The sequence below is a fragment of the Saccostrea echinata genome, unplaced genomic scaffold, assembly GCF_033153115.1.
Source record: "Saccostrea echinata isolate AGI-Se365-2 ecotype Australia unplaced genomic scaffold, CSIRO_AGI_Sech_v1 ptg000047l, whole genome shotgun sequence".
Taxonomy (NCBI): domain Eukaryota; kingdom Metazoa; phylum Mollusca; class Bivalvia; order Ostreida; family Ostreidae; genus Saccostrea; species Saccostrea echinata.
In genome coordinates, this window is record NW_026889796.1 from 15807202 (window position 1) to 15832628 (window position 25427).

Consider the following 25427-nt stretch of genomic DNA (forward strand, 5'->3'; position numbering starts at 1 on the left):
CCATATTTTTTACTTGAAAAAATAGGAGGTTCAATTTCCTCTACCATGAAACGAATTTTGTCTTGTTTTCACATTTTTCTGAAAAGTTAATCTAACAGAGCTATTCAACTGATTTCAATTAATTTCGTTACCTGTTTAAATATTTTTTCGCCAAAGCAAATTACAGAGAAAGAAGGGATTATGATATGGTATTATGATACACTATTTTTATTTATATCTTCCGAAAATCCTGGAGTGTTGGGTTTTCTGCAAAGATTATGACTGCAGCAACTTATAAATATGACATTTTCAATTGAAATAATAAAAATAATTTCAATCTAATAAAAAATGTAAAATTAGTTTAAAAACATCAAAATAAACAAAATTACTTTTAAATATGAGAAAAGTTTGTTGATATGCACAGTATCTGGAATTTGCCTAAAATCTAGAGACTAATTAAAATAATGACAAATATGTTTTATTTTTTTCTTATACTAAGAAAGAAAGAATATCTAGAAACAAAAGAAACGCATTCTACAAAATGCAAACTTATCATAATATTTTATAAAAGTACATCATGTCATAAATGGGATAGGCTAGTTAAGAATATGGATTCTTTTCTACGAAACTGGTCAATCAATATATAAAAATATGATTAAGGCAGGAGATATAATAAAAAAAACATATAATGAAAAAAATATCTATAATTAAATCATTGTGTTATCGTAAGATTAAAACATGACAGTGGGCAGGAACTTCCTATATATGGAGAGAGGGGTCTCTCTGAGAACCATCACTTGACTGGAGCCCAGTGAACAAGGCTAACAATGTGTCGGTTATATTGTTTGTTCTTTGTCAGCTTTGCTTTGTTTTTAACTGAAGGAGCCAACGCAAGCGCATGTGAGTATCATTTGACCTTCAGAAATTTTTATACTCTTTAAACTTTAATCTCTGATTTAAACCTCAATTTAACTCATTAGATTAATTTTATGATGAAAATTCTAAAAATAACTTTTTTTCCCTCTGTCAACAGTAGCCAGATCTGTAACAGTTACTGTAGACCCATGTGTTAACTATTGTCAAAATGGCGGTGTATGTTCGTTGATCTCTAACTTACACTGTGAATGTTCTTGGGAATATTTGGGAGACAGATGCCAAGGTCTGTATAGTACAAAAATTTTTGATATGGAGTTATTTATTTAATTTTAATGGAAGCAAAATTTTCTATTGTTCATCATCATATCATGATATTGGTAGCACTTGTTCATCTTCGTATGTAATGTGACATAAAGATAAAGCAACTCGTTAATATGTTAAGGATATCCGATCCTCAGCCAGGAAGGATAACTGTTTAATTTATTATTTAATTCAAAAAGTCTCAAAATGAAGCTTAAATATGAAATCTTTTCATGCAACAATTTTCATTTTATGCATCTCAGTGTGATTCAAGGTTCTTTGAAGTTTTAAAAACAGTCTTTAAAAACGTTGATATTTTTACCCTATGAAGCCAAGGTATGTTAAAAATACAGATTTAAAGAAATCGACTTTTCCTTTAATTCAACTTTAGATACCAATGCTAATTAGCATGATATGAAATTAGAAACGATTTATGGTGTTTTGCAATGATAGGAAACACTTTATAAAGTATGCATAATAAAATAATTGAAGTACACAGAAGAAACTGAAGTACTATATAAGTATAAAAATCATGCAATTTTCTTCAAATTTTGGTAGTTAATAGTGCCCCCCCCAACTGAAAGTCTGAAAATGTATGGTTGCCCCCCCCCCCCCCAACTGAAATTGCTTCCAACGGGCCTGTAATATGATTAACTTTAATGATGAGGTTTGAATAATTACCGTGGGTAAATTCACATTTCTTTAAGAATTCAGAGACATTTTTGTGAGCATTTTCAATTATTCAATGCCTGATTTTCAGAACCTGAGGATCGGACTACCTTAAGTGTTTAGAAGAAAAATCTGATCACGTTCATTTTACAGTTTATTTAAATAGTGCAGCTTCTGTAGTGTTTCATTAGTCAATTCAAGTTAGTGTTGTACGAGACAATAGAGACAAGTCTTTTATTTCTAATAGAGACAATAACTTCATATTTACGAAGATTTATATATATATATTGTAACGTTTTTACGTTTTTACTATGTACAAATGATTAATAATTGGGTTCGCTTAGGTTTCCTTCCTAAGAATCACGCTTACAATGTAAAATCAAAACAAACTTCTATAATATTAATGACACTAAAAGAATGACTGACTGAAATCCACTATATTTACTTTTCCTTGGTCCTATCTGGATAATGATTGTCAAATTAAACAGTAACGAACTATAACAACGAATCACCTATAATCAAATCAATAGAAGATGCCAACCTTACTACATATTTATTAACTGATCCCTGAAGCTGCAGACTGAGTGGTTTAACCAACAATTCTTTTGTTTCCCAACAAAGCCTGCAACTACCTAAAAACACCCTATCACAAGGGCACAGATACACCTTGAAGTCACAGAGACACAAGCTAAAGTCACCAAGACACTATAGCTAGTCACCAGGACACTATATATATATAATCACTTTTGGTTACAGACACAAGCTAAAGTCACCGAGACACTATAGCTAGTCAGAAAGACACTAGGGAACTAGGTTTTTGAGCTGAGTGGTCTAACTAACAATTCTTTTGTTTCCCGACACAGCTCAGGAACCCAACCCAAATCACCTAACTCCAACAATAAGTTACACTAAAAGTAAAACCAAAGCTACATTGATCCCTTTATTTATACTATTTTGCATCTGTTCAATTAGTTCTGATTGGTTAATAATTCTAATCATTTGGTTGGCTGAAATGTAAACGTTGATTGGCTACATATAAAGTGATTTGATTGGGTGATTCAAAATATATTTCAATCCACTATACTAATTCTGATTTATTACAGTAACTATATATATATATATATATATATATATATATATATATATATATATATATATATATATATATATATATATATATATATATATATATATATATGAATGAATTACAGAATTACATTTTTGTAAGCTTGAAGTTTAAAAGGGATATTAGGTTGGAAGGAAGGAGGGGTTTGGTTTAATAAAATTAAGGAAGTTTTAATCGTGCTTTGCAGAGGAAGTTTTTGTGCTGAGACATAATTTCGCGGACAAAAAAGAGCTGACACTGACAGGAGATCTAAAAGACTGGCCTGTATGATTGCTTTTTATATTTCGATTTTATCTTTAAAATTCTTTTCTTCTGTCAGTTTTATTCTTAATATTTTAGATTTTTTTTAGTCGATTTGCATTTTAAAGATTTTGTATTACATGTATATTTAACTGTTTCTTCTCTAAAACAAGGAGCTTGGTCCAGATGGTGAAGCTTTTATTGGCCGAATAAACAGGAATCAGGAATTCTGGCTTTCAACGACACATGTTGAAACAACTGGTGAGAATTACAACTAGGTTATCTTTTCAATTCAGCAGTTTTGTTTACTAGTGTGGTAAGGAATGAGTTAATATAAAAAATGAAGTAAACAAATACATTTTTTTTCTTGTCTTTATGGGTATTTCAAGAAAAAAAAGGTCATTAAAAATCGAATATTTAAATTCAGTGTGACTTATGAAATCCATTAGAAATCCACGACGTTCAAATCTCTATAACACACACGGAACCTTGTCACTGCGCGGTAGAATACACGGTAGGAACTATATGCATTTTCAATACTCTAGGAAATCCAAAATGTATATTGTTTTGACTCAATTTAATGAAAACATTTACCCTGTTAAATAAACTTAAAAATACAATAACTGTGCGTTTAAAATTGGTTTGTCATTTTTTTTCCTCGCAGGAATAACAGGCGTTATTTAACACGTCACAAACGGTTCTTACGTCTATTAAGCACACCAGTTCTGAAAGGTGCTAAATTCATAATAAAGATTAACAAAATTAACAATTATGAGGAGAGAAAATAAGAAAATGTACATATAAGCATTGAATTCTTATTTTTGGATGTCGTCGGTCCTACAACACACCTGGCCATGCCGACAAAGTATCATACTGCGCTAACGCGCGGTATTCAATTTGTTGGCACGGTCAGATGTGTTATAGGACCAACGACATCCAAAAATAAGAATTCAATGTTTGAATTTATATTCATTCAATTTTGTTCATACTTTTTAAATACAGCAGTATTTATTTTATATCGATGGCATAAGGATTTTATTTATCCAAGACGATAAAAATATTTACAAAGAGCAACCTATTCAATGTTACAGGGATTAATAAATATAAATTGATATATTCCCCATAGCATTTATCATTTGTGCAAAATTATAAACAATAAAAACCAATTTCAAAAAAAGTGATTGCACAAAAATCATATTGTGAAAGAAACTGAGGATATACTTCTATCATTATTTTAAATTAACAAATTATCTTTTTAAAAATTATTGTATCTAGTGAAATTCATAATTGTCATATTTATAGGAAGAATAGTAGATGCAAAAAAGTTGCATTTTCATGCGACCAAATCGGTTAAACCCCCAAAATGTCTGAATTTTTATATGAAATTTACAAGAAATACATTTTTGTCTGATACTATGGTATAATCCGACTTTAAGTTTTCTTTCTTGTATTTTCAAATAGGAACTGACGTCTGTGTCAGCTTTACATACAGAATGGAAGAGGAAGGCTGCATCCTATCCCTCTTCTTTCAAAAACCGAATTTTTACCATCCTATCCTAAAAATTGAGAAACCACAGAATGGCTACCGCAAATGGAGCGTTCTTCGATACGACATGTCAAATCAGACTCTCCCAAAAGATCTTCGATTCGTGAGTTTTGTCATATTTTTTTAATGTAGTTATAATTTTTTTAAGTCTATAAAGGGGGTTATTACACATTTAAAGTATATCATTGAGGGAGTTAGCAAGAATCCAGTTCCTCGAGGCCAGGACTATTTCTCTCGGCTTCGTCTCGGGAAATAGTCCTGGTCAATGGGGAATTGGAATCTTGCTAACTCCGTCAATGATATACGGATTTATCATACCGATACAAATTTCGAAGCAGGAATAAGCTAATTTAATTAACGAACGGTAAAACGGGGATTAGCCTTTCACAGCGATTTCTAAAGGATTATTCATATCTACCGAACTAATTGTATATAGGGAAAATTACTAGAGGCAAAATATCATACATTAATCAAGATTTAACATAGTGTTTTAGTATGTCGTATTTTGATATACACTAAAATTAATGTTTTGTAGGCAATCTATGGAAGCACGAAAAGTAGTAACGGCAGTCTCTACATCGATGACGTCATAATCGCTGAACGTAAATGTGCCGAGGTGTTTGGGGCATAAAGTAATAAAAGAATTAAGCCTCTATAAGTTTTTCCAGTTTTTTTAAATTAATAAGCATGAAAGGTTGATTACACTTTCAGTCCCCCTCCTGAAACTGGAAATGTTTGCTACATGTCTGTAGATAACATAGAACACTTAATGACTATCACTGTTAATCCCATTTAATGCCGTGAAAAACCAACCTTTCTTGAGAGTTCAGATAAAAACACATGAACATTCTCTACCTAATATTCAGAATAAAATCAAACGGAAAGTGTTTTGGGGGATGAAACACCCTACTTAATACTGTTAACAGATCCTCGGCATTGCATACAGTAACATTATTATCTTTTTTTTGTTTTTGCACAAACTTAATTTTTTAAGAGCCTTGGCCTTCTTATGAATAAGATCTAGCTCAAGACCAAATTATATTATATGATTGCATCATACAAAACTCATATCTAATGATAATTTTAAGATCTTTCTTAATCTTAAGACTACAAGATACATCAAGAGTTAACGTACAGGTATCCTACATTTTGATTCAAAAGCTGAAGGCGGGTATTAGAGATAGGAACAACCCTTTGGACTGTAAGAATGATGCTGATTTCATTAATAAGTTGAATCGATGATTAGAGCTCAATGCTCGTCTGGACAATCGTAAAAGGTATCAATCGTAACCTCCATTAATCATTGTAGCTCTCCAGCTTTATTAGTTTTATGTCGTTCTGCACTTACAAACTTTAATTAGTGATTTTCATCGCAAAAGCAATGCATGCCTTTGTGGCTTTTCTCATCGGTGTGATAGAAAGAACAATCGGTGGAGGTCAAGCTTCATTTAAGTTTTGCTTTATTTCTAGTCTTTTAAATGATCAGACTTCAATTATTTGCATGAAAATGAAATCATTTCAAATATTGGTGAAAATTATACATATGTTTTTCGTTTTCTTCCGCCATCTACTTCATCTTTAATCGCTGTGTATGTGTGTGTATTTTTGTTTTCTGTTTGCTTTGTTTTTATTTTGGGGGCTTTTTTTAATTTTGTCTAAGATTTTTTAAATAAGTCTATTTAATAAATCTCTGAGATACGTAAACTGATGTATTCTGTCGTAAAGAGTCTATAATTCTTTTTAAAACGTATCTATATTTGAGTCGAAAACTCCTTAAGCTAGAGGATTAATTTTAATAATTTATTGATGGCTTTCCCCCCAAATAATATAAAATATAACAAGCACCTCTTTAAGAATATATAATGTAAACTAGAATTTGGACTTTCTGTAAAGGGTCATTTGACACAAAAAACAACGCTGAAAAAAAACGATGATTACTATCTTCATTAAACGATTATGCAAGTGTTCAGCTTTTTAAATGTAAAAAGTATCTTTGCTTTCAGCAAACAAACAAATGGAAGTTTCCTGTTTATGATTGTTTGACAAACATAAACATTTTAAGATTAGACATGAATGAAATTACACATGTACTATATCTGCTAAACTAACTACTGAACTTAGCCCTTACAATAACTTCAGAGGGAGACTCTGGTTGACAAATAGGTCTATTATTAATGTATCTTTTGTGTTAAAGCGAGTCATAATAAAAGAGGACCAAGGTTTACTAAAAGGTTGAATTAAATGCAAATGTCCATCACATTTAAATACAATAATTTCTGTTTACTCAAAGTATGCTGTAGCTGAGAAAATAGAATACCTAATATAGAATTTTTAAGAACATGTAACTTGCTGATTAACTTTGGACCTGTTCTTCTTCAACAGATTTCCCCTTTGTGTTACTTATTGTGGTCCTACCCAACCACTGGGAGGGGGATCACGATCTGAACAATTTAGAATTTATACTACCCCAGGAAGCTTCCATATAAGTCTAAGCTTTTCTGGCCCAATGGTTCTTGAGAAGAAGATTTTTAAAGATTTTTACTGTATATTTCAATGTAAAAATTGGATTCTCTGTTGTGGCCCCATCCTACCCCCGGGGGTCATGATTTAATCAATTTAAAATCAACACCACATCAGGAGGCTTCCAATTAAGTTTAAGCTTTTCTAGCCCTGTGATGATTGTGAAGAAGATTTTTTAAAGATTTTATGTTTCACTGTTAAACTTGGATTTCCTTTTTGGTCCCCCACCCTACCCCTGGGGGTCATGATTTTAACAATTTAGAATCTACACAACTCCAAGATGCATCTACACGAGGTTCAGCTTTTCTGGCCCAGTAGTTCTTGAGAAGAAGATTTTTAAAGATTTTGCCTAAAAGTTTCACTGTTAAACTTGGATTCCCTTTTGGGGCCCCACCATACCCCTCGGGGTCATGATTTAAATAATTTCAAATCTATACAACCCAGGATGCTTTCAGACTAGTTTCAGCTTTTCTGGCCCTCTGGTTCTTGAGAAGAAAATTTCTTAAAGATTTTTCCTCTGTATTTCATTGTAAAACTTGGATTCCCCATTGTGGTCCCACCCTAAATCCGGGGTCAAGATTTGAACAATTTAGAATTTACACTTCCCCAGGATACTTACACATAAGTTTCAGTTTTCTGGCCCTGTCGTTCTTGAGACGAAGATTTTTTAATGACCCCACCCTATTTTTGTCTTTTTTTAATTTTATTCCCTTGTAACCCTAACAAAAAATACTATAGTAAACTATAGTTTACTATAGTTAACAATAGTAAATCAAAGTGTCAAAGTTATCACTATAGTAAATCAAAGTTTTCAAAGTGACCACTATAGTGTCATAGTGATCACTATAGTAAATCAAAGTTTTCAAAGTTATCACTATAGTAAATCAAAGTTTTCACCATAGTAAATCAAAGTTTTCATAGTGATCACTATAGTAAATCAAAGTGTCAAAGTTATCACTATAGTAAATCAAAGTGTCAAAGTTATCACTATAGTTAACTATACTTAACAATAGTAAACTATAGTTAACGATAGTATTTTTTGTTAGGGAAGGGGGCTAGGCCCTTCATTTTAAATCAATTTAAACTCCTCTTCACCCAAGGATGCTTTGTACCAACTTTGGTTAAAATTGGCCAAGTGGTTCTTGTGAAGAAGTTGTAAATGTGAAAAGTTTACAGATGGACGGACGGACGGACGGTCGACGGACAACAGGTAATCAGAAAAGCTCACTTGAGCATTCCGCTCAGGTGAGCTAACACTATTTCACAAGGAAAATATTATCCATAAGAAATTTAAACTAAAATATTCCAAGGAACGCACGTGTCGCCTTTATAACATCATAAAAGATGTAAATAAATCTAATAGAGGTCAGCTATTTATTTGCTACTAGCATTATAGTTCATGCGTTTGCATATTAACGGATAGTAAGATTGCGATAGAATCTGACATTCAAATAGAAATATAGAATACTGATCCGGATGTATTTTCAAAGTATTTAAATTTCAGTTTGCGTGTTAACTGCATATCATACAGTTTTCAAAGTATATTATCATGAGCTCAAAACATATGATATAAATGCCAATTATCAAAACCCTTCTCTCAAGATTAAAAAGACGTAACTCGGTTATGGTTTTTTGTTTGTTTGTTTGTTTTTTTTTGTTTTGTTTTGTTTTGTTTTTTTTTTTTTTTTGGCAAAATAGGTCAAATGTCAAGGTCAAGTGGACCGTAGCGCTGGTATTATAACAAACAGTGCAAGTGCTAAATAGCAGAGACTTTTCTCTTAATTGTCAAAATATGCTGTAAAATACTATGAAGTATTTTGAAAAGCAAGGTGAAAGGTCAATTTCATGGTCACCAGGTCGGTAGTATTTACAAAAGCCAAAGTGCCAAGCAATATATGTACAAAATACCAAATCAAAACCTCTTTCAATTCTCCAGATATAAGGTGTGACAGACGAACTGACAGACATACGCCAGGTAAAGTGATTTTTAAGTGTCGCTCTGCTTTGCAGGCGACACAGAAGACAAAAGTAAGAGGACTTCAAGTTTTATATTCTTAAAGGCCTAAAAAAAAATTTGCATCTCTGCTTCTTGATTAATTTAATCAATATTTTATTATGAAAAGTCAGATTACATGATTGGATTGGACATTAGGTATCGAACATCAGGTGTGGTCTAAATAAGTCCTCAGTTTCTTAATATTGAATTGCAAAATTTTTTATCAATCATCATTAAGTTATAAATAAGTGAATAGCAAGGATGTAAACGTCTTGAATCTCCGGGACCAGATGAGAGTTTAAGGATCGGGAGATAAAAACAATCGTGGGAACAAGATGCTGGCAGAATGGGTGGGGGTATCAATGTTGGACTAGTGTATAGACTGAAGTCCGGAATCTTCATCTGTAGTGCTATACGAATGATAAATCTCGCTGTGACGTTAAACAACTCATAATAAATCAGTCTTAAAGATCTATATTGAAAACACGAGTTAAAGAAGGTAGTGATAAGATAAATATCTTAGGACTGAAACTACTATAAAAGAGACTTTATAGATGCATAATTATCTTTTTTTAATTTTTAAATTCAAACGCTGGAACAAGTACCCTTTTTCCACAATGCACATATACTTAGGAAGTCGTAGGGGGTACAAGCAAACAAAAGCATAAAATCAATTCCATCTATTGTGTAAAACTGTTACACATATTATGATATAATATTGTTCCAGCCAACAGTCGATAATGATTAGCAGAAAGTTGTCAAGTATATTTGACTTTAAGCGCTTTGTGATTTTCAGCTCACAAAGATAACGCTTTTTTGTACACCGGAAGTACATTCATACTGCAAACAAGGGCGCAATTGGTTGTCAGTAAACGTAAGCGTACCCATTCAGCCACCAGCATATGATCGATGTAGTTTATCAATTCATATAAAATTTATTTCAACGTAGAATCTTTCCCATTTGTAATATTCCCATTGTTGAGTCGTTACCAATACAATCATGTTTATATTCCTACTATCTTTCCTCCACTTTACTAAATCTACAAATGCCAACTGTTGCCTTTCCTGGACCAAAAACAGTGACGTCACAGACAATTATCGTTATACCCCAAATATCAAGAACTCCAGTAGCACGTGTACTCTCCGGGAGTGTATGTCCCTGTGTGCTTCCTCCCTCGAATGTAGGTCCCTGGGGTTTGATGAGGGAAATTGTCTTTGCTATGTGTTTGATGAATATTCCACGTCTAAGACGGTAACTTATCTTTCGATACCCGGTTGGGAACACTTCGATCTCCTTCAAGGTAAGTACCAGAAAATGTAACGGCAAATTAAAAATTGCCATTGCTAATAAATGTTCACGTTGAGGACTAGAGCTTTTTTTCTTCTGAAATGAAATTTACATGTAAAACACTTTAACTGAATGTATTATATTGCTTTTTCTCTAAACACAATATTTTTCCATTTTGTTCTTAATTTAAATGAAAGTTCTCATTGTTGTATATATCTCTAGTAATTTAATAAGAAAGCAGAAAAAATACTTTTCCCATACGTATATGTACCTTCTTGGTGCTGGAGCACTGTGAAAACGGAAACGAGTTGCAATTCTACTGAGGCAAAACCTATTTGATTATAGGATAATGCTCAAGGAGCTCAATTTTAAGCCTGTTAAATGATATATTTTATGAAAGGTATTTATCTTTTCAGACAGGGAGTCTGTCATTGAATTTTGCACGTTTGATTATGAATACCAGGGATCTAATATCGTTTATAAAGACGTTCAAAGTAAGTATTTCCTACTCTTTTGAAGATTGATACAGCAGCAGATGTATTCAAAATAACTCAATGAATTTTATTCAATCAATGCATTTCCTGCATAAATAAAGACCATAAAAGAATAGAAATGAACACAAACCCACAAGTACTGAAAAACAGATTTCTACTTCATTTCTTGTTCCTCATAGAAACAGAGTCATATGCATAGTTAATGTTCAGTGAGTGGGATACACTCTATTATAGTCAGTTTGTTGGACCAATTCAAGGTTTTCTGGAAAAAAAAATATTTTTGCTGCTTTTCCGGTGATTGTATTCCTTCAGTTGATTGAATCATTATGATATGAAATTATTCTTAAAGCTGGAATAAATTTTGTGACAATAGACTTCTAAACATGAAGTATTTTGTAAAAATACATTACACTTTTGGTTCCATCCTGAAGACGAAAAAGATATTTTTATTATTTTTATTTAAATTTCATATATATATTCTTTATTTATATTTTTTTCTTTCTGAGATTTTCCGGACAACAAAGGAACAGATTTCGTTGTTGCATTTATGGAAAATTTTCAAAGAGCGTTACCTGTCGAGCTTTTCATAACCACTGCCAAACCTTATGAAGTAAAGGTCGTAGTAACTTCTCCAAAATGGAATATGCCTTCTGTGTATGAGTCTTTTACTTTGACATCTGGTCAAACAAAGCAATTATTCATAAGCAATGAATTTCGTATGTATGGAACAGGCGAAAGTCAGAAGGCGCTCAGTGTGTCTGCCAGTGATGAAGTTATCGTTTATGGCGTCAATAAAGAACAATATTCTACTGATGCATTCCTCGCCTTGCCGATTGATGTCCTTGGCAGAGAATATTACACAGTATCTCATTTTCCCTCAAATTATAACACTGAGTTTCTTATATGCGGCGTTTTCGCGGATACGTTTGTAGAAATACGGATAAAAATGAGTGATGATTCTAAAATTAAATTCCGATCGCAACGTTATGGCAATGGCGATGTCGTCAAGTTTCAGATAAGTCCATTTGACACTGTTCAGATACAAGCTCCAGCAGATATAACAGGGACAAGAATTAACTCAAGCCAGCCTATTGTGGTTTATAGCGGAAATAGGCGCACAAACGTTGGATTTGGTACCAGTAAAGACCATCTGGTTCAGCAAATGACACCAACAAATTCTTGGGGCAAAAGATTTATTACGTTACCTATCCCTACTCGAACGACCGGTGACTACTTCCGGTTTATTGCAAGCGAAGACAGTACCGTAGTAAAAACGACTGGATTTGACTATAAACTTAGTAAAAACGTATCATACACACTGTATCTTTCAAAAGCCGGTGATTTCTTAGAAAAATACCACTCATCATATCTGTACAGCTTTGTCACGTCTTCAAAGCCCATCATGCTGGTTCAGATTGTGTCGAGCCAGGTTCTAGAGATGGCCGACCCAGCCATGACACTGATCCCTCCGATTGAACAGTATAGCTCAGAATATGTCTTCACCACCCCAAAGTACTCATTAGGCGAATATACCAACTATTTTATGTTTGTTGTGCACTCGAAAGATGCAGACGGTTTACAATTAGATGGAGTGAACCTACCATCAAGTCAGATTTATAGGCAAATAATAGGGACTCAGTACTTGGCTTCCCATGTTTCAGTGTCTACTGGTTCCCACTCATTTCGTCACACTTCACCAATTGTGGTCTTTGGTGGATATATTTATGGACTCGCTAGGTTTGAATCATATGGATTCCCTGCCGGAATGAGGTTGTCTCCAATAAACACGGTACGTAAAACACATAAGTATACTAGTAGCAGAGCTCCAGATAAGGTGCGTATTTGTAGAAATATGCATTGAATTTTTCAAAATACGCTTTAAAAATTAGAACAGGGCGTACAATTATGCCTTAGCAATCATAAATAAGCATTACACTACGAAAGTACTGCATACGACGGTTTGAATTTTTATCAAAATGAAATTTTGATTTATAAGCGTATTCGGAATAACCTAGTAGGCCGATTTCCAGTTCGGGAGAAAGATTTGAATATTAAATACTCGTATTTTGTCTGAAAATATCACAGATTTCCACTGTTCATATAACATCCAAATTTTCGTTCTCAGCGCGTACACGTCGATATTGTCACAAAACACGCATGGTGTCTAATTTATCCTTTATCGCTGTTTATAACACAGTTCTTATATATTAACCATTTTCTGTAGCAATATGATCATCTACAGTCCGCAGACAGCCTTTATTAATTGTATGAAAATAATTGCTTTTTTTTTTTTTTTTTTTTTTTTTTTTTGCTTTCCACATGCCCCTTTGCTATAAATAGCGCCACGTGACTTTTAATGCAAACGGGGAGTAACTCTAAAACTTTTACCTCGGTCGATGCCAACAATTTATATACCAAAACCTAATATATATTTTTGATAACAAAAAACAAAACAAGAACAAAAACAACGGGGCGGGACATTTTGAGAGGGGCAGGTGGGGATGAAAATTTGAATATTATATTTTTCTGGCCAAAGGAAGGATATTTTTCTCGTAACTCTTGCTACGATCGACATAGGCCTAATCCTTGGTAACTTCGCCTACCATATGGTCTTTCTGGTGAAAGAAACGAAATGTTTCTCTCTGTCAGTTATAGCTAAAAGCTGACAAGATTTTTAAAAATTTTATTAACCTAATTGATAAATGCAGAAACTGTCTTTCTTTCTTTATTATGCATTCCTCTTTCAGAAAACACCTATTTGTATAACAAGCTAAAAATCACATTAGATGTCAAAAGAGCAATAGATTAAAAAGATACTTTTTGATTATTTTGCTGAAAAAGCAAAATCTGTATTGATTTGAAAATCAGGGAGTAAATACACTTTGAGGTAAAAAATTATCTGGAGCTCTGTACTAGTAGTGTGTATAATGATACAGCAAATAGTATCAAAGGTCGTAAGAAAGCTAAATCTAATTAAATATCTATAATATTGTAATAGATCATTTTGAATATGTAAAAGACCAAAACAATTTTTATATTAAGCTAAATGAGAAAAGAGGTTTATTATATTTTTGATGAAATCTATATTTAGCTCAGCTGACCTTGTATTTCACTTTCAGCCGTGCAATGTGACCAATGGAGATGTCCCAGATGGTATAGATAATGACTGTGATGGGCTGATTGACGAGGAAATTTGTGATAAAAATTTAATAGGTATCATATTATTGTATCCTAAGACCATGAATACACTCAAATGGCGATAGGTACCATTCTAATTAAACTTCGTAACATCTTGGAGGTATAAGATGAATCGCTGATGAAGGAATTTATATGGATGCTATGTCAAAGTGAGGCAATGTGTGAGAGCTTTTGAATTGAAGTAGTGCTTAATAGATTTTTACATTTTACTGAAAAACAAAAAAATCTTTAACACTTTTGTAATAGCTTTTAATTAAAACAAAACAGATTTAGGCAAACATAATCATTTCTTTCAACGATGAAAGACATATCATTGGTATCGATTTAGACAGGAAAAGATTGATTTTGCATCAGAGACAATAAGTAATGGTGCTACCTTTTGTTTACAAGAACTAGTACATGATCAAGCGTTGAAAGACAAAACAGTTTACTGACATGCATGTTTAATATTTAACAATTAATTTATTGATACTGGTTGAACTGTCTGATAAAAGGACACCTTTTTTTAGCAAACAAAAGCTTTCATTAACTTTCTTTACCTCGTGCGAGTGAAGGACCTAAGAACAAAGTAACACTCTCGAGCTTTTCAATATAATATCACTAAAATTGCATAATTTCAACTAAAACAAATAAGTACATCCAATTAAATATTTTCATTTTTTGTATTGAGAACCAGTAACTCATATTTTAATATTGAATTTAGTGTACTAGTAAGTGATTAGAAAATAAATGTACTTATTGGCACTTAACAACTGGGGAAGAAATGTTTCAACATTTTTTAAAGTACGTTAACTGATAAACTTAGTAAGAAAAATGACTTATGATCACATATTATATGAATAAGTTTATAATTCTATACCAAGATATTTCACCTAATAGATAATAAATACTATTTATTCTTGCAGATGACGATGCCGACGGATTTATAGACGAAGATTGTGCAAAGCATCCACCGAGTAGGTTTTTTTTGGATGGTTTATATCTACCCGAAAATTTCATGCAGATATTATAGATTGTCTGAAAGTAAATACTGCATCTTTTGAATTTAAGATTTTGATAAACATTTCAGCATTTCAAGGCCTATGCTTTTTGTCATAACGTATACAACAGGAATTTCCTCTTGTTCTTGAATTATACATAGAGGATATTCAATGTTTTGTAGATGAATATGGAATTTATTTCACGAGTGGGACAGGATTTTTTGATATTTTCACGAGTGCGAAACACGAGTGAAAGTATCAAAAAATCCTGTCTCACGAGTGAAATAAATTCCATATTCATCTACAAAACATTGAATTTTCTGTTTATTACATTTTCTTTGATTTTCCCTTTGCCTCTGTTTTTTCTTAACACAGTGTCATAGGCTTGACGTCATAGTTGAGCGGTTGAGACGTCACAGTTTAGCAGTTGTGTGATTGAAAACATTACATAGCATGGATTTTAGCAATATATTTATATTAAGAAATTTGCAGTTTTAGCTCTATCAAGATGCTTAGGTACTATCTCTATCTTATGACAGGCCAGAAATTATTTTTTACTTACTTTGATATCCTTTCACACTGTGAGAGAATATTATTTTGGTATCCTTTCACACTGTGAGAGAATATCACTTTTATTCAATAAATAAATCACAGTATTTTACTGTTGAAAATGTAATAAATTATTTTATTTGTATACATTATTCATTTTACAGTTGATGGTCAGTGGAATGCTTGGACAGCTTGGTCTGAATGTCAGTTGTCTTGTGGAAAGGTTGTATCCGAGAGCACAGGTACATCCTTCCGGTCACGTGTTTGCAACAATCCAAAACCACAGTATGAAGGTTTACGATGTCCTGGGAAATCTTTAGAACTTATTTCCTGTGTTCCAGATGGTACGTGCTGCAGTTTCTACGTGTCTTTCTTATGGAATTAATTTGTATTGATATAATGCATGATCTTTGATCTTCCTCACTACATGTAGATACGGAGTCTTTTATTATCGCTTAATATCAGTCACCTTTTGCCTATCAGGATTCGCTTAATTGTTCGACAAATGTGTTTTGGCAAAAGTTTTCACTTGAATATTTAATGAAATTATCTCTCAGCTGCAATACGGTTAATTACATCTACAAAATTTCAGGTGTTTTGCTTCGTGTTGATTTCATGCGAATTCAGTAGACAACACTTTTGTATAGACATAGACATTTTCCTATATTTCATGTTTAATTTTTAATAACGTTAAATTTTCTTTTGATTTTTTGTATATTTTAGATATCTGTAGTTGCTGTCCGCCAGATTTCAATTGTGCTTCAAGCAACGGTACCACTCTTTGCTATCAAATACACGAGGAGCCTTCCAAAATCCGAGATATAGAGGAAAATTGCGAGTCAGAGGGGCATCACCTCGTAAAATTGAATAGCAACGAAAAGGTTCTCTTATTCAAAAATATGACGGGTGAGAATTTTTTTTTTTAATTTTTTAGCTCTAGTGAGCTTTTCAGATCACCTGTCGTCCGTAATCCATTCATCTGTAAACTTTTCACATTTTAGACTTCTTCTCCAGAACCACTGAGCCAAATTCAACCAAATTCATTCATCTGTAAATCTTCACAGTTAGATGTCTTTTCAGAATCACTGGTCCAAATTCAACCAAACTTGCAACAAAGCATAATATATAAAGGAATAAAATCTTAAAACATTTCTCTTCTGTAGGACAGCAAGGTCATATACAATGTACATGAACATAAATACAATGTGATGTTGTTGCATTCATTTCATTTTTCACCTCAACTTTTTCATCTCATTAAGCCAGTGAGCATTTTTTTATACTGCTGATGGCAATAGAATTCTAAATTTAACACTGCACCAACAAAAATTCATAAAAACTTTCAATTTTGTATTTGGAAAGTACAATTTCTATTTAAGTCCACAAAGATTAATGTGTGACTTCAATAACTTGAAGTCATTTTCAGTAACAAATTATTTAGAAATTGGATACTTTGTAATAACTTGTGTTAGTATGACTTAATAACTTAATTAGGACCAAACCAGAAGGCCTTCGTGCAAATCAATGTGATAAAAAATCATTTTAAAAAACGGGAATAGATGACTTTGTGTTATTTGTCTTTAATTAAAGGGCCTACCTCAAATATCAAGGGCGCTCGCTCCGTGATCGGTAGGTCGTGTGTTCGAATCACGGCCGCGACTGACCTAAGTTGATAAAAAAAATAGGTAGCAACTGTTAATGATGAGCATTGAAGTGGTAAAAATTTTTCGTTTGAATGGAGAGTTTGGGTCTTTTTTTTATCGAAAGTAAATTGTTACATAATGACACATCCACTTCTTTAGAAACGAGAAAGAAATATTCGTCGCAATGTTTTAAGACACCCCAGTCTCTGCGACTAGCAACATGAGTTTTACTAAAATGGAGATGCTATGAAGTTAGGAGGAAGAGTTAGAGACTCTGTTTAAAAAACATGGTGCAACGAATTTGTACGTTTTTATGAACTTATGTTTATTGGAGTTACCACAACATATAGACTGTCAATTTGATTGGCTATAATTGTATTTATGGAAAACTTGTTCTATAGGTAATCGAATTAACCATTTGACCGTTCTTTTCCTATCTAAAAGAAATGGGCCTGTCGTTATATGACAATTAACGTTCTAAAGAAAGCTCAAAACGCTCCATTCAAACATAAGATTTTACCATTCAATGTGTTTCATTGTAAGTCATATTGGTATTGAAGTATCCCAGTGTTGTGTGGATTCATGCTCAGTTAAATTATAAACTCTTGGGAACTAAGGTTGGGTCACAAAATAGAGTAATTTGTTTTTATTGGAAAAAAGAGGGGTTTTTTTAAATCTTCTTCAGAACGTAGCAGGTGAGTGTTTTGGCCCATGGGTCGCTTGTTTATGAATGTGAATGATTTAAGCCTTGAGGTAAATATCAAGGGGCATTAAAATATTTAAACTATACACAGCATTGCATTCACTGATTACGAGGTCCGGTAGCATCCAATGGTTGATTTTTGTGATCCTTTATTTATTTATAGAGAACTTCCTTTTCTACTGACACGGTAAAGTTTCACTCAATTTCATGGACCTTACACTGCAGTAAGCATGAACAGTCCTTAAATGGGTGACCGCTACATGTAACAGTATAGTATATAGGTCATCGGAATAAAAAATAAAACAAGCATCATTCGTATGTTACCGGTCCCTTTGTAACTTATCGGACCAAATTAAATTCTTTACTATTAATTCTTCAAAACTGACCCGTAGTGTTTGTCTGATGTTTCTAAAGAAGTTCAACTCAAATGCATTCAGGTTTTCAACACTATTTTCATTCCACTTGTTTGCACTTGGTTGTGCATTTTTAAGATTAGAGCTGAATATCTACAATAGTTTTCCAAAAGGATATTAATTTTGAATACTGATAGCTTTAAATATAATTTCTAAATTAACCCTAAAATAAATATTTATTTCATCATACAAACAATTGTCTTTTTAGCCAGTGTTGAAGGATCGAGTTACCTTATCCAAGGAGAAAGACTTGAATATCCAGGAGACTGGCTCTATGATGATGGATCTAAAGTGAGTGATTTTTATACGCAGTGGAGTAGTCAGTCCGACCCGACATCAATAAACAGTAAAAAGGAGTTCATTGTCCTTCATCCTAACATGGATTATAAGTGGACTAACGAGGGAGTCGGGTTCTCTGTTTCAGGTTATGTCTGTGAGGCATAACATTGACAATGAAAAAGTATTTGTTTTGTTTTGTTTTTTAAGCAGACTAAGCATTTGTTTTTCATTGTGCTTGTTCATAGAGAGGTCTTTGAGCACCCATAAGGAATTTATAACAAATTAAATTATTGCTCACATTTTGAAATTCAAAAGAATAAATACTTATTTTATTTCTCTACCTTTTTTTGCGTAATAGGTAGGAACTATATTACGGACAATTCGATGAACTTAATGTACCCTGATTTCCCCAGTCAATTGTTCTGTTAATTCAGTACATTGTTATGTTTGCAATTGAATACATTGTACACAATTTTCAAAATTAAGAATTGTCTTTTATTGGATAACTAATGAAAGGGATTTCACAATAAATACAATAGTCCGATACAAATATTTATCTTTTCAGAGCAGTGACTTTGCCACGGTGAACACCAACTAGGCTTTTCAAACAAAATACAATTAAAAGTATAAAATCAAAACAAATTTAAATGATTTTTCTGTTTCAGTGTGTTTCGTCTTTGATTCTGGAGAGTGGTTGCCCAGATTTATTTGAATTAACTGCCAATATGGAAAAATAGAATTCTTCAATTACCTACAGTTGTTTAATTATTGGACAAAGTATTCAGTACAGTTACGGTCAATATAATGCAAAGAAGTATAGGCCTATATGCTCAAATTTGATTGAACCACAAATGGGCGTATTTTGTGAAAAATAAAAATGTAAGCTCTCATTCTAAGGGGATTGTTATTTGTGTTTTTCTTAATTTTTTATCTCAAAGTCATTGTACTAGTAGCTAAAATAGTACCGATTTCTCTTATTTACATGTAGATAAGAGTACATGCACTTACAAATTACATTCAAAGTTAAATGATTAATGTAATATTAATTAAAATACAGTTAATATTTCAGATTTAGAAAATTCCTGAGGCTTTACATGTCTGGTGTTTATTTATACCATGCATTGTGAGAAATTACAGAATTAAATGAATGGTTTTTATTCTCGAAATTAATGTGATAGCCAATAAAGATATGTACATATATACTTCTAAATACATTGGAAAAGGTAAAGAAATCTAACAGTGAAGAAAGGTAAGTTAAATTTGCTTTTTGTGGAGCATTTTCATCCACTCGTACTCCGAATTGATAATAGCTCATTTTTAGTTAATTTTTATTGTTGGAATATAAATGTCTAGCATGGGGAAAACAAATTCTGGAAAGTAAAAAAAGTCTGTTCATCCGTGTGTAGATAAAAAGCACAGATCCATCAATGGTAACAAGCCTAGTTCTGCTGAATACACACAGTCATCAAAATGTCAATAAAGCATTTTATGTTTCTTGAATGAAATTAGAAAATGAGTCTTTCTTGGTGGCTTTACCGTTATTGATGATATTAGAGATTTTTTTTCATTACATCATGGTTATAATTTAGCCATATACTTATATTGTAAACTATTTATTATTCATGTTTAGATGATCCAAAACTAATATCACAACTGCTATAGAATCAAATGTTATCAACAAAATTTGACATACTAATACCCCTATCTATTTTGATTTTTGCCTGAACATTTCTTTCGATTATATCAAATACTTTTAAAATATTAAGAAAAACACAACATTCGGTTTTGTCTATTGCCACACGACAAGAATAATACCGACGTTACTTTTCGGCACTCATTTTCATTTCATCAGCTTATCTTTTTAACCTCTCCCGTGATCTTTTTAATACTCTTTACTGCCATTTTGTTATAAACCATCATGTATTAAATTATTTGAACTTTGTCCAAAAGTTATCTCTAAATTCTTTCTTTTTGAGTAAATCTTAGGTATCATCAGATTCAAAATTAGTGTCGAAGAGAAAGGTCATATTCTTGCTTTGCGGCGATAGACGACACCCAAAGTTATGTTTAATTATTTTATCATTTTATAAAGTATTGTATATATCTGAATGAATTATTAGGGCTGTTGAGTTTGTTGAAAAGTTTTGATTAATAAAATTTTATAGCAGTTGAAACATTACTTTTGGATTAACCCTCGTATGTCTGTTTTATTGCTTTTCTGTAGATAAAAATAAAGGCCAAGGTACATACATTATCAAAAGTCTTTTACGTTTAACAATGCTTCATTTCGTTCAAAGAATTATTCACAGAGGAACTCATTTATAACTTCCTATCTTTGGAATTCTAACTTTGCCGAATTTTCTACTTATGAGTAAAACAAACTTATTATAAGATAAAAAATCTTTCAATTTGTAAAGGCTTTCTGTCAGTTGAGAGTTTTTAACGAGTTCGTTGAATAAGATTGCTCAGGTCTTCCCGATTTTTTTGTTTGCTCCAGTATGTTTTATAGCTTTTGGCCAAGTGTTGTTTTGTCACTTCTTTTCTAAACTTTTTTGTTAAATATCTGTCGGTGGTGAAAAATGTTTATACAGATGTCTCATTATATGATTTGTCGCCCGCGTCGAGCAATGGGTTAGAGCGTTTGCTCTAGAGTCGGGAGTAAGGAGTTGATTCTTATCTCGCGGATTCGTATCTCACTTCGGGATGTGGAGACCGTTCCTTCGAATGAGACCATATAAACCGAGGTCCCCTGTTGTAGTAGGTGCTGGCACGAAGTAGATCTCTCATTGCTCAAAGGCCATAAGTTTAGATCTTAAATATCCAGCCCTCCACCGACAAGAGTGGTGCCTTTTAATATATGAGTGAAAAGTTCTCTCAAGGGACGTCAAACAAACAAAAAAAAAATGATTTAGGATATAAGAGTCCTAAATTTGCAGATCAAAATGTTTTTATAGCACTTGGCAAACATTCCAATGGTCCATTTTGATCTACCCTTTTGTAATTTAAAATGACATACACTGTATGCGAAAATTGTGAATATTGTCAACATTTGCATTTTTACCTACTAATGAAATGATTTGAAATTTTTGATTCATAAATCCTTGGAAAACCTTTTTTAATCAAATTTCACAGGAGAGGCAATTAATATACATGTACATGTAGATCTTGTGTTTAGGACACATTAAAATATTAAAAGCTGTCAAATTAATCACAGGAAATTCTCCAAAATTTATTTAATAATAAACACACATGCACTATTCAGATTATGTTTATTTGCTTTAATGTAAAATTAGCACAGAGTCTGAACAAATTATATTGTACTTTTTCTGTATTTATTCACAAATATTATATATATTTGTGAAAATGAAAATGTAATTTGTAATTTAACAAAGTCTTTTGTAAATCAATTGAAATTTTTATTATTACATACCTTAGAGCTTAGTAATTTAATTGAGAAAAAAGACAAAATAATTGTAATTTTATTAATTACTCAGTACATTTCAATATGAGTTCTTAGACTATATTATGTTTTTCTTGGATTTTATTATGTTTTTCTTAGATTGTATTATGTTTTTCTTAGATTGTATTATGTTTTCTTAGAATTTATTATGTTTTTCTTAGATTTAATTATGTTTTCTTAGATTGTATTATGTTTTTCTTAGATTGTATTATGTTTTTCTTAGATTGTATTATGTTTTTCTTAGATTTCATTATGTTTTCTTAGATTTTATTATGTTTTTCTTAGATTGTATTATGTTTTCTTAGATTTTATTATGTTTTTCTTAGATTGTATTATGTTTTTCTTAGATTGTATTATGTTTTTCTTAGATTTAATTATGTTTTTCTTAGATTGTATTATGTTTTTTTTTCTCAGACTGTGAAGAGACAAATCAAGCTACAGGAAAACAAAATTTTGAAAAGAGTTACCGATCTTTGCATTCCATATTATATATAAAATTGACAAAGATACAAACTGATTACATCCTGTTTTTGTAGATAATGATTCTATGGTTCGCCTTTTAACCCTTTGACGGTGAAAAAGAATAGTTTGTTGGGTTTTTGTTTTCAACGAATCGGAAGAAATTATTGCATTTTGATTGTATTAAAATCATCCAATGCATTACATTGTGGGAAAAAAAATTAATAAATTATTAGAAAATACATGTACGTTTAGTTGAGCCCTCTTTAGAATTTTTTTTTACATAGATATTCTTAAGATATTCTGTTAAAATTTAGATATATAATAGTTTCAGGTTTTAAAAAAATCATAATGTATGAAATTAATATTTTTAAATAATATACATTTTATCAGGTACAGTTTGTTTTAATAATCCAAACCCTGTCATGAGAGACTTATATTTCTGCTAATTAAATTGCAATCTTTTATTTTACATATGTAAATGAATTTCTTCTCAGATAATGAATTAGCTTTATAAAAGATTGCCACAATTAAGCTACCTTCGACGGATATCAATATTTAACTTTCATGACAAAATTTAACTGAAGGACGAAATTACTCCTAGAATTTTAAGCACACTTTTATCATTTTTTTCCTTTTCAAGATATTAAAAATAAGTGTCAATATTCTCTCAAATCATTAATTAAATATATGACATTGTTTTTTTTTCAAGAGTTGATTAGAAATGCTTGCATAATTTGGCTATTTGTTATCTTGGTAAAATTCTTTCACAATTTAATTTTCTATGTGAAATAACTCCTCTTGTTGTTACATCAATACCCTAGGTATGACATACAATTTTTTTCAAAAAAAAAATAATAATATAAACAGTTTTACACTTGATAAACTAGTTCATAATAATATTTAATGATACTTTTTTTTATATTCTTATTTGTAAATTATAATTTGCATTTGCATTTGTTAACCATACCTGTTACTACATGTATGTAGGAGTTGCTCTGAACATCGTTTAAGAATCTCTTTTATCAGGTGATTTTTACATTATAAAATATGTAGTTTTCGGTCGTAAACTTTAAACTTAAGATGTCTGAGCAACATTTTACTGTAAACGAATGTGAATTATAATTTACAAATTAGGATATAAAATAGTATTATCAAAAGTACAGTTAATGAATATAAATTACTATTGACTAAAGTTTAGTCAATAGTAATTTATATTCAAAAACTGTATTTAAGGACATAACTATAATATAAAGTCTCAAACTAAACTATTTTGAGTGATGAACTTAAGATTTGTCAATGCATAGTTTACCGTGAAAATACATAATAAACATTCGGTTTTCTTTTTTATTTCCCTTCAAAATTTTCACTCATATTGAGACGCCACCATTTGCCGATGGAGGGCTTGAAATTTAGACCTGTACTCGGCACTTAGGGCCTTCGAGCAAAAGGATCTTTTTTGTTCCAGCACCTACTGCTACACAAGACCTCAGTTTATATGGTCTCATCCCAAGGACCAGTCTCCACGCCCCGCATTTGGATTCGCACCCGCGACGTAAGGATCAATACTTCTGACTCTAGAGCAGTCACTCTAACCACGGTGTCACAGTGGTTAGACTGACTCGTAATCTAAAGTTACAATGTACATGTATAAACTATTGAATATAGTTTTTGAATACATATAAGAAACAACGTTGCAAAGTCAAATCTAATCATGCTGTGACTAGGATTTAGAAACAATTGTAATCTTAACATCTTAACGTAGATTTTAGAATAGAATTGTATAATTGTAATAATTGTAGAATTGTATTATAGTTAATATCACAGAAAATTGTTTAATTTTGACACAGAATCAGAGATTCAGATGCAAATGTCAAACCATGTTTGTCTTTCAGCGCTTTATATTGTTGTAAATGTTGAGGTCGTAAACTACAAGTATCATTTACTATCAATTTAGAGTTGTTTACCATAGCTTATTAATAGTCTAAATGTTACTGGTATGCGGAGAATGTATATCGAATCAACATAGGAATAAAAATGAATATAATCATTTTCATTTTATTTATTATTATTATTGGCCCTTGAAATTATTGAGGGAATGGCAGATTAAATTGTTACAAAGTCTGTACGTTTTGAAGTTACTGATTTTGATAAAATTTTGCGACTTGAAGTTTTCCAAAGGTTTCTTGGAATTTGAAGTATCCACACTTGATTATCACCACTTCTCGAATATTTCTTATTAGAAAATTTACTGGAACCCACTATGTATCTTTGTTTGTAAGGAATTTAATTATGTTTAGGAATTAGGTATAGGTAAAGTAATTCAGTATAGGTATAGTAATTTGAATTCAGTTTGGTTCTTGAGAACATTAAAAATATTTCAAACTGACATATGATTTCGAAATAACTGTTATATGGAATGATATTCGTGTTAAACGATTCACATTTATTGGAACCGAGGTTATCCTTGCATGTTGAATGAATGACATTTGTAAGAACTATATCCATTAAGGCAAGGAGTGTCTTGACACCCTCTCATGACACATTGATTAAAATAATTTGTCTTTCTAGCATGTATTTTGCATTAACAGTGATTCCTCATTATAAGTGGGGTCAAGACCTTAAAAAACTGGGCCTTGGACGTTTCATACAATTTGGACAACAACATTTAAATACCTTAAATACTGGCCCTTGAGTATTTCATAGAGATTA

General features: G+C 31.7%; 2 protein-coding genes across 2 annotated transcripts; both read left to right on the forward strand.

Moving 5' to 3' along the window:
• The first annotated feature begins 806 nt into the window (after positions 1-806).
• LOC133202792 (uncharacterized) lies at positions 807-5383 on the forward strand. Its single transcript, XM_061338665.1, has 6 exons — positions 807-879; positions 1013-1138; positions 3138-3214; positions 3364-3451; positions 4652-4839; positions 5272-5383. The coding sequence occupies exons 1-6, from the start codon at positions 807-809 to the stop codon at positions 5365-5367; spliced, it is 648 nt and encodes a 215-aa protein (XP_061194649.1). The 3' UTR covers positions 5368-5383.
• A 4917-nt stretch (positions 5384-10300) lies between these two features.
• Positions 10301-18986, forward strand: LOC133202607 (IgGFc-binding protein-like). Its single transcript, XM_061338450.1, has 8 exons — positions 10301-10557; positions 10961-11034; positions 11541-12823; positions 14154-14247; positions 15138-15188; positions 15926-16105; positions 16485-16667; positions 18726-18986. Exons 1-8 carry the CDS (start codon positions 10406-10408, stop codon positions 18959-18961), a joined length of 2253 nt encoding a protein of 750 aa, XP_061194434.1. The 5' UTR covers positions 10301-10405; the 3' UTR covers positions 18962-18986.
• The last annotated feature ends 6441 nt before the right edge of the window (positions 18987-25427 follow it).

What these genes read in the sequence shown, in the direction of transcription:
- LOC133202792 (XM_061338665.1), top strand. Translation starts at nt 807, where the DNA reads ATGTGTCGGTTATATTGTTTGTTCTTTGTCAGCTTTGCTTTGTTTTTA. An exon ending in TTTGGGAGACAGATGCCAAG is followed by an intron (nt 1,139 to 3,137) that starts GTCTGTATAGTA and finishes CGTGCTTTGCAG; the next exon opens with AGGAAGTTTTTGTGCTGAGA. An exon ending in GAGATCTAAAAGACTGGCCT is followed by an intron (nt 3,215 to 3,363) that starts GTATGATTGCTT and finishes CTCTAAAACAAG; the next exon opens with GAGCTTGGTCCAGATGGTGA.
- LOC133202607 (XM_061338450.1), top strand. Translation starts at nt 10,406, where the DNA reads ATGTCCCTGTGTGCTTCCTCCCTCGAATGTAGGTCCCTGGGGTTTGAT. An exon ending in TTCGATCTCCTTCAAGGTAA is followed by an intron (nt 10,558 to 10,960) that starts GTACCAGAAAAT and finishes CTTTTCAGACAG; the next exon opens with GGAGTCTGTCATTGAATTTT. An exon ending in TTGTGCAAAGCATCCACCGA is followed by an intron (nt 15,189 to 15,925) that starts GTAGGTTTTTTT and finishes TTCATTTTACAG; the next exon opens with TTGATGGTCAGTGGAATGCT.